Below are 7,693 nucleotides of genomic sequence, written 5' to 3' on the forward strand. Positions count from 1 at the left end.
TAGGTTCTTTTGTCTTCACCAATTGCCCAGCCATCAAAAGGATGACCTGGCAATCAGTGTATCTCAGCCTCAGCAACAAAATGGGGAAAAAATATTCCTCAAGAAAGGAAACAGGAGAAACCTTAACCCACAACAAGCCCATACAAAGGTATGCTGAGTCATATGTTTGCATAACTCTTTCAGGATTAAAAAAATACCCCTGCTTGTACTACTAAATGTACCTAGAAACACAGAAATTATGTAAAAGTCCCCCATAGGTCTGTCTTGCACTTAGGATTTTTATATAGTAAATCCTTAGACAAGGGAATATATATGGTATGTGTTGAAATTAATTTCTTAAAAGTAGTTAACTGTATTGTAACTTAATTCACTCAACACTCCTATACTGTGAGTCACTGAACTTGTTAAATACTTTGCTTGTTTGGTTAGCTTTAATTGGGTCCAAAAGAAGCAAAAAACCCCACCAACCAACCAACCAACCAACCAACCAACCAACCAACCAACCAACCAACCAACCAAAAAAACCCAATAAAAGTAACAACAACCAAAAAAACCAAACCAAATAAAGAAACAAAAAAAAACCCCTCCAAACAAAACCCAAACCCAAACCAAACCCAAACCCAAACCCAAACCAAAACCAAAACCAAAACCAAAACCAAAACCTGAACCGAAACCAATCCACCATGTAAACAAACAAAAAAAAAAGTCCCTGGTAAATAAACAGATTCTGAATCATGTTTTTGTTTTCATTTTTTGTGGAATGCCTAGAAAGTGTCTTTCATTAGTGGCAAGTTTTAATCACAAAGGAAAACTTGGTTTGAATAACACATGATTTTCTGATTTTCTTTAGGCAGGTCTTTCAGTTGGAGAGGAAAACTTTGCTCTGGAATTTTAGAAAATGTGCCAAATCTCTAAAGTCATGGCCATGTAACACATTAAAATCAAACTTTTTCCATTTATTTGAAATATAACAACTCCATTAAATAAGGCATTGACCAGCAACTATTGAGATCAGAGAATAAATTGTGTCGCAGTTCCATGAAGGAAAAAAAACAAGCAGTGAAACATTCCTTCTTTTTTTTTGTTCCAAAACGAGTCCAAATCACCTAAGGGCTCAAGGATATCTTGGGCAATCATCTATCCCCTTGAAGTTATATGGACAGTTATACCTAAATGATTCGCAAAAGATGGCTCTCAGTATTTCCAAAAGAACTCCAATAATAGAGATTTGCTAATGTCTAATTTATTAGACACTATAATAATGCCCATAATGACCTGCCAATTTTTTCTTCTCTTAACAGTTCAGAGTTTTTGAATAAAAAATTGTTTCCTTATTTTGCAGCTGCAATAGTCTTCAAAAAACTGTTTTCAGCTTTACATTTTCTTAGCTATAAACAACTTATCACAATTATCATTGCTGTACTTTTCATTGTCTTCTATTGCTTCATATGTTTCCTGAACTGCAGTGACCAAAGCTGGACAAAGAACAGTATTGAGGGCCTTGTTATTGCTGAAAAGATGAGAATACCAGAGGGGTCTTAGAAGCAAAGATTTTTTTTGGAGGGGTGCGGGTTGGGTTGGATTGGTTCAATTCAGTTCAGTTCAATTCAGCATAGTTCCTAATTAATTTTCCAAATTATAACCAGAAATTTGAAACCAGCTGTGAATACAGAATATTGTGTCTTTCTCCTCCGAACTATCCCCCCACTACCATCCATCTCTAAAACTACCACTCTCTTTCAGACTTAACAATGAACAATTCATGTACAAACCTATAGCTACAAACACTGTTCCAACTAATTTTGCACCCACTGTGAGTCTGATTTGTGACTTTAGGGGAACGCCCTTACAATTTTTTTCCCTCCCATTGCTCACATCCTCTTTGTTATGTACACTTATATCGCATAAAAAGAACATTAGGCACAGATGAGTCACAATGTCCCTATCTTTCTGAATTCACAGTGGGTTGTTGAACTCAAAAAGCAGATTCTTTCAAGCTAAGAGTGCTTGCTTGGAGAATGGTTAGATTGAAGATAAGCTTGAAAAATAAGAGGCCAAAAATTTTTTTATTCTTTCACTAAGAAGCCTGGCTGTTACCTTTGGTGGCTTGTGCTTTCCATTTCTCTCTGTTCTCCTGTACCACCTCAGTCCAGGTGGCTTTAAAACATTTGAAGTCCTCAGTGAGTATGGAGCAGTTGAGTGAGGCACTTCCTTCGGACACAGTGCTCTTGACACTTGATTTTTTAACTTCAGAGGGGCTAATGCTATTCAGACTGGGACACAATGTCACAAAACAGAAGAAATCAGTATCACATACACTCAAATACAGCTAAGGGAAAATAATGGTTGMAAGTCAGAAAGAAGAACCACCCTGGAAAAAATACTAATGAATCCCTTATCCATCTGCTCTCTCCCAACCCAGGCCAACCAATTTTAGAGCAAAGAGTACAGCCTGAGGCAGTATTAGAAACAAAGGGCTGCTTTTCCATGTCTATTTTTTTGCATTCATAGTCACTGAGAAATAGAATCACTGAAAGTATTTTCATCATTTTTTWAAGTATCTCTATTCCCTGAATATTACTGGAGAGTCAGACAATTCTAGAAATCTAATACGTCAAAGGAGTAGCCTCCTAAAATTCACCAATGTGAGGCAAGAGGCACAGGTCAATTTCCCTCAAGGGCTTGGTGACTCAGCTGAGGCTCAGGCACTTGTTTCTGTTACAGATCCTACCTGCTGACTTTCAAGAATAGATGCTTCATTGTGATCATTTTAATAAAGGCATGAAGGTTACTGACATTGTTTGCCCAAGAGTAAAGATGTCACTTGGGAGAGGGAATCCTGACTTGGTAACCGTACTCTAGGGAGCACTAGAATCCCAAGACATGCCTTGTCAATTAAACTACTAGTAGAGCAGTATCTCTAAAAGAGCAGTGCGGGTTGAATGGGCCAAGACTTCCTACTCCTATACACCAGGTAAATTCTGGTGGTTCTTCAGATATTTGTGTATCCCTAAATACTGTCACAAAATTGTGTTTATTCTTTCCAGCCATCATTTATTTGTGTTTCAATCCCATTTATACTTCTAGACATGAATAAGCAAGTGCCCCCCAGTTACTCTCTTTACCTTCTCTCTGATATTAGTGGCTGAGAGAGCCATGAATTGTATCTGATTGCATGGCTACAACCATTTTTGTTCTTTCTCTCAGAAAGCATCAGTCAGGCTGATGTCACCATCCCTCTTTGACCTCCCCCGAGCTGGACTTTCCCTGCATAAAGTCATCTCACGAGGTGAGCTACAATGTCAGCAATTCAGATATGGGAATTTAAGCCACATGGAAGATGTACACTGTAGGGGGAGAAACCAGGGGAGTTGATAGCAATGGCAGCTTGTATAAAGTGAAGAGAGAGGGTGCAAGTTTATTCACCTGGAACGCCGAAATCCAGACATGCCAGAATGGGAGGCTTCATCAATTAGCGGAGTCACGATTTTCTCTGTCATGTCAGTCAGCACAGTAAAGGTGGGTTCCACAATAAAATCAATGAAACCTGAGCAGAAACACAAGCAGAGTCAAGCAGGCAAGAGGAGGAATGTATGTGGAGTTCCTGCTTAAGTGAATGTAGACGACCACACTGTAAATGACAGAGTAAAAAAAAATATACCTTGAAAGAGGGATAAGCAAATACTAGAAAGGAAAAACCAAGTTATACATTAATCCCTGACCAAAGACCCCCTTGATTTAATATGCAAAAAAAGGTACCTACTTAAACACTGGAAATAAACTGTGGCAAATCAGAACATAAATGACTCATCCAGACTTGTTTTATATGAGGAGGAGTGTGATATTGAAGTCAAATTCCAGCCGATTTCAACAAAACTTAAAAATAAAGTCCACTTCAAAGAAGTCTCTAAAGGAAGAAAATTAATAAAACAGTAATAGTTTAAACCTCCCTTACTGTGTATAAATGTTATATTTATATCCTCAGTGCTCAGCCAGCTTTTTCTTGTTGATAATGAAACAGCTCTAGATGCTTTCCCCACATTTTTTAACATTAAAAAAAAAAAGAGCCAAATAATTTCTAGTTCAGTATACAGCTTGACAGAGATGAATATGGCTCTGATCTGAATGTTCGGAAGTGCAGACTGAAGAGCTCTGTGGCTGTAAGATCATGAAAAATACAAATTGTACTAATAAAATGTGAGTGAACAGTTTACCATAGCTTACACATTTCTCCAATTCTTTTAGCACTTCACTTACGAAATTTCTTAGTGCTGCAGGTAGCCAAGAAAGTAACAGTGTCCTTAATCCCTCCTAAGGCACACTGGGATCCAGGTTACAATTACTACTGTTACAAATCCCTAYTATTACACTTTTTAGATATTTTTTAATTATCAGCAATTATTTATTAAATTATTGTAATTTCTCTGACCAGGCCATGGTATGTTTCTATGGCATTGGTGATTCTAGGTGATAACAACAAAAGAAGAGGAGGTCATGTGGTTCAGGCACCTGAATTCACAGATGCTTCAACCCACATCTTGAGTGCAAAGCAGTTGAGCATCCTTTTAGTTCCATTTCCCTCCCCCTATTTTTGCTAAATTTCTAAAAGGATGGATTATTAAGTGTGTTTTAATGCCCATCAAATTTAAAATGCTACTTTCAAGTAACATTCTGTAAATCTGGAGACGCATTCAGTCTCATCTGAACATATGAATAATGTGCCTCCACAATACCTAGTTTATCTATTAAAATTTAGGAAAAAAAGAACTCCCAGGTAGTTATTCAGAAATGTMTGAATTATAAAGCTTGAACAGGAAATCGTATGCTAGATCACAATCCAGATAATCCCAGCAAACTCCATAAAATTTTTCTGGAAATTTTACTCACTGAGAAGAGTGCTAAATGTGTCACAGGAGCCCGAAGCATAATGAGAACTTGATTTACATATGTTTGTGTGCCTGTCTGTCTATATGTCTCTTCTATTCCCCTTCACTGAAAAACTTAGTTACCTCTTAATGACCAAAGAAACCCAAGTCATAGTACCTTGTCATTCTACTCAGCAAGTAATACCACTGCCATTTGCTCCATCACCACTAACAACCTCTGAGACATGCAAATCTCTGATATCAAACACATGACTATGTCACTAACTCCAGCAGCAAGATGGTAGGATCTGTTTCATGAGATACTGAACAGTTATACATGATTTTCCTTCTGAAAAGTCTTGCATCTCGTCAACAAAGATGAGCAGAGGTGCCACAAAAGACCAAAGGTAGATAAATTCAAATACCTAGGACAACTTTTCTTTGGTATGGGGCATTTTTTCCTCTATTCCCTATAACATRAGTAAATTATTCAACTATGTTACCTTAAAATGAGGATAAAAATAATAAAGTTGGAATCATAATCTGCTATAATAGAAAAAAAAATAGAACTTTATTAAAAACTATGTAACTTTTGCCATATTCCCAAATGCCTCTTCCCCGCCTTGTGTGGTCTCACTCTTTACCTGAAGACATTGAGATTTAAATATGGTGATTTAGTTTGCTGATTAAACCCTTCATTATCGAATACTGAGCCTGAGTTTTAAAACCTCTTAATACTAATGACAACTTTATTATCCTTTTTCTCATTCAATAGAATGAGAATGATAAACGTTTTTGTACCCCAGAGACTAAGATGATTTTACCAGTTAAAGCTGCATCCTAAGTGTGAATTCCAGGCATATGCCTAGTATTCATTTATTATACCTGCAAACATCAACATAAAAAAAAATTTGGGTAGAGAACAGTTTCCCTAAAGCCCACTATTAAAAAAACAAATCAGCAGCATGCACTCCTCAAATTTATCCAATGTTTTCTGCAAGTGCATTTTTGTTTCTTGGCAGTAAAAGGACAAAAATAAAAGAGTGACATTGTATTTATCAGCTGTAGAAGAGGACAATGGTAATAAAGGTTGATCTTCAGTAACACAAGCTTCCTAGAGTGTGAGTCAGAGAAGTTTTAGCTCCTGATATTCTGGTTGGGAAATTGAAAGTCTTGGTCTAGTTTTCTTTGCAGTTTTTTTCTCTCCCCCACTCTGGCAAGCAGCTTCCCACCAAAATCTCTCACAATTTCTGCACTTCACTATGGTACAGAAGTGTTTATCATACTTATTCTATTGAATAAACAAAAGATCATAAATTGTTATTATAATTAACATTAATAGGTTATAGAAATGAAGTCCATTAATTCACAGGGGTTTTAGTTATCAGTTTAAATTGAACATTTTTTTTTCATAACCTGAAGCAACAGGAGAGACGGAATCTTTCTTTTGAGGATTTTTTTTTTCTGTTGGATTGCCTAGTTTCATGCAAAAATTCTACACCACCAAAACTTTCAGTCTGCATTTGTGAAAACCTTTCATTAATGAAAATGTGTGCTCACTGTCGTTGCATCTACATTGACCTTACAGCAGCAAACCAGCAACTACAAACAAGTTGAGCCACCAGAACAAGATTTTTTTTTTCTCTGCTTTTGATAGAACCAAAAAGACAATTATATATTTCAAAGTACAAAGGCTTTTAACTTGCGAGAATTGATGGCTGCTTGGTGCAGATGACAATCCTAGAATCACTACAGCTGTAAAGGATCTTTAAGATCATCAAGTTCAACCATATAATAGCACAATTTGGAATTCAATAAGAATTTACTTTTGCCAAGAAATGTAGTTACTATTCTACAATAGAATAGGGAACAATTTAGTGAGGATATTAACTGGCAAAATAAATGAATGAAAAGAGATTATTTGTCTGAGAATCTAGCCTACAACTTTGAAAGTCTTGTCTCAGCAGGCTGCCAGGAAACATAGGTAGTTTCAATTTAACAAAAAGGACACTAGAGAAAGACACTGTCAAAATGTGCAGCAGACTAAGAAATGAACAATTTTGTATTGGTAGAAGGTAAAATAAAGATTAGCCTATTAATGTTAACAGATTAATAAATTGCACAAATCAAATAGTATATAGTATATGACTAAATAAGGCTGTCTTTGCCTACTGAAAAATGTCTCTTTTATAAGGTAAATTGTACTGGTGATATATATATATTAATATATATAACATAACATAACATAACATAACATAGCATAACGAATAGAATAGAATAGAATAGAATAGAATAGAATAGAATAGAATAGAATAGAATAGAATAGAATATCGTTTTATATATATAATAATAATATATATATAATTTATAGAAATATAATATAATATAATTTTGTTCTTTGAGAGAAATTTATTGCTTCAAATTTTTTGTTTTCTTTAATAAGTTTTCTGTCTTTCTGTTTTTCTCCATTCCCTCGATTTTGGCATCCAAGTTATCTTTCTTTTTAAATTCCATTTGGCCACCTATTCTCCAGCTGAGTCTGGAACATGTTCTTCTATCTACTTCATTTACTGCATACGTATAAAAATCTACCCACAAATCCATTTTTCCATTGTCTCTTCTTTACACCAAATCCCTGTCAGAGACTGAAATAGTTCATACTTCAAACATTCATATAAAGTTTTGCTCATTATTGCAGAACTGTATAAAGAAGCTGTCGAAGCCTACCCTTCCTTGAAGATGCCTGACTGGAACTTTGGACTGAAAGTCAAACTGCTGAGATTAGATAAAGGGAAGGTCGTTCTTCAGTCATCTCTAGCCCGAGGAGA

The 7,693-nt window shown here is 35.8% G+C and overlaps 1 protein-coding gene across 1 annotated transcript in view; it reads right to left on the reverse strand.

Annotated features, from left to right (window-relative positions):
• The window catches only part of PDE1C (phosphodiesterase 1C), a 296,339-nt gene that overhangs the window by 33,786 nt on the left and 254,860 nt on the right, over positions 1-7,693 (reverse strand). The window contains exons 15-16 of the mRNA XM_057376150.1: positions 3,427-3,547; positions 2,098-2,273 (exon numbers count right to left, since the gene is read on the reverse strand). Coding sequence (XP_057232133.1) covers positions 2,098-2,273; positions 3,427-3,547 — 297 coding nt within the window. The remainder of the gene's footprint in view (positions 1-2,097; positions 2,274-3,426; positions 3,548-7,693) is intronic.

Source organism: Malurus melanocephalus, unplaced genomic scaffold (assembly GCF_030028575.1).
Source record: "Malurus melanocephalus ecotype Western Australia unplaced genomic scaffold, MMel_1.1 scaffold_271, whole genome shotgun sequence".
NCBI lineage: Eukaryota > Metazoa > Chordata > Aves > Passeriformes > Maluridae > Malurus > Malurus melanocephalus.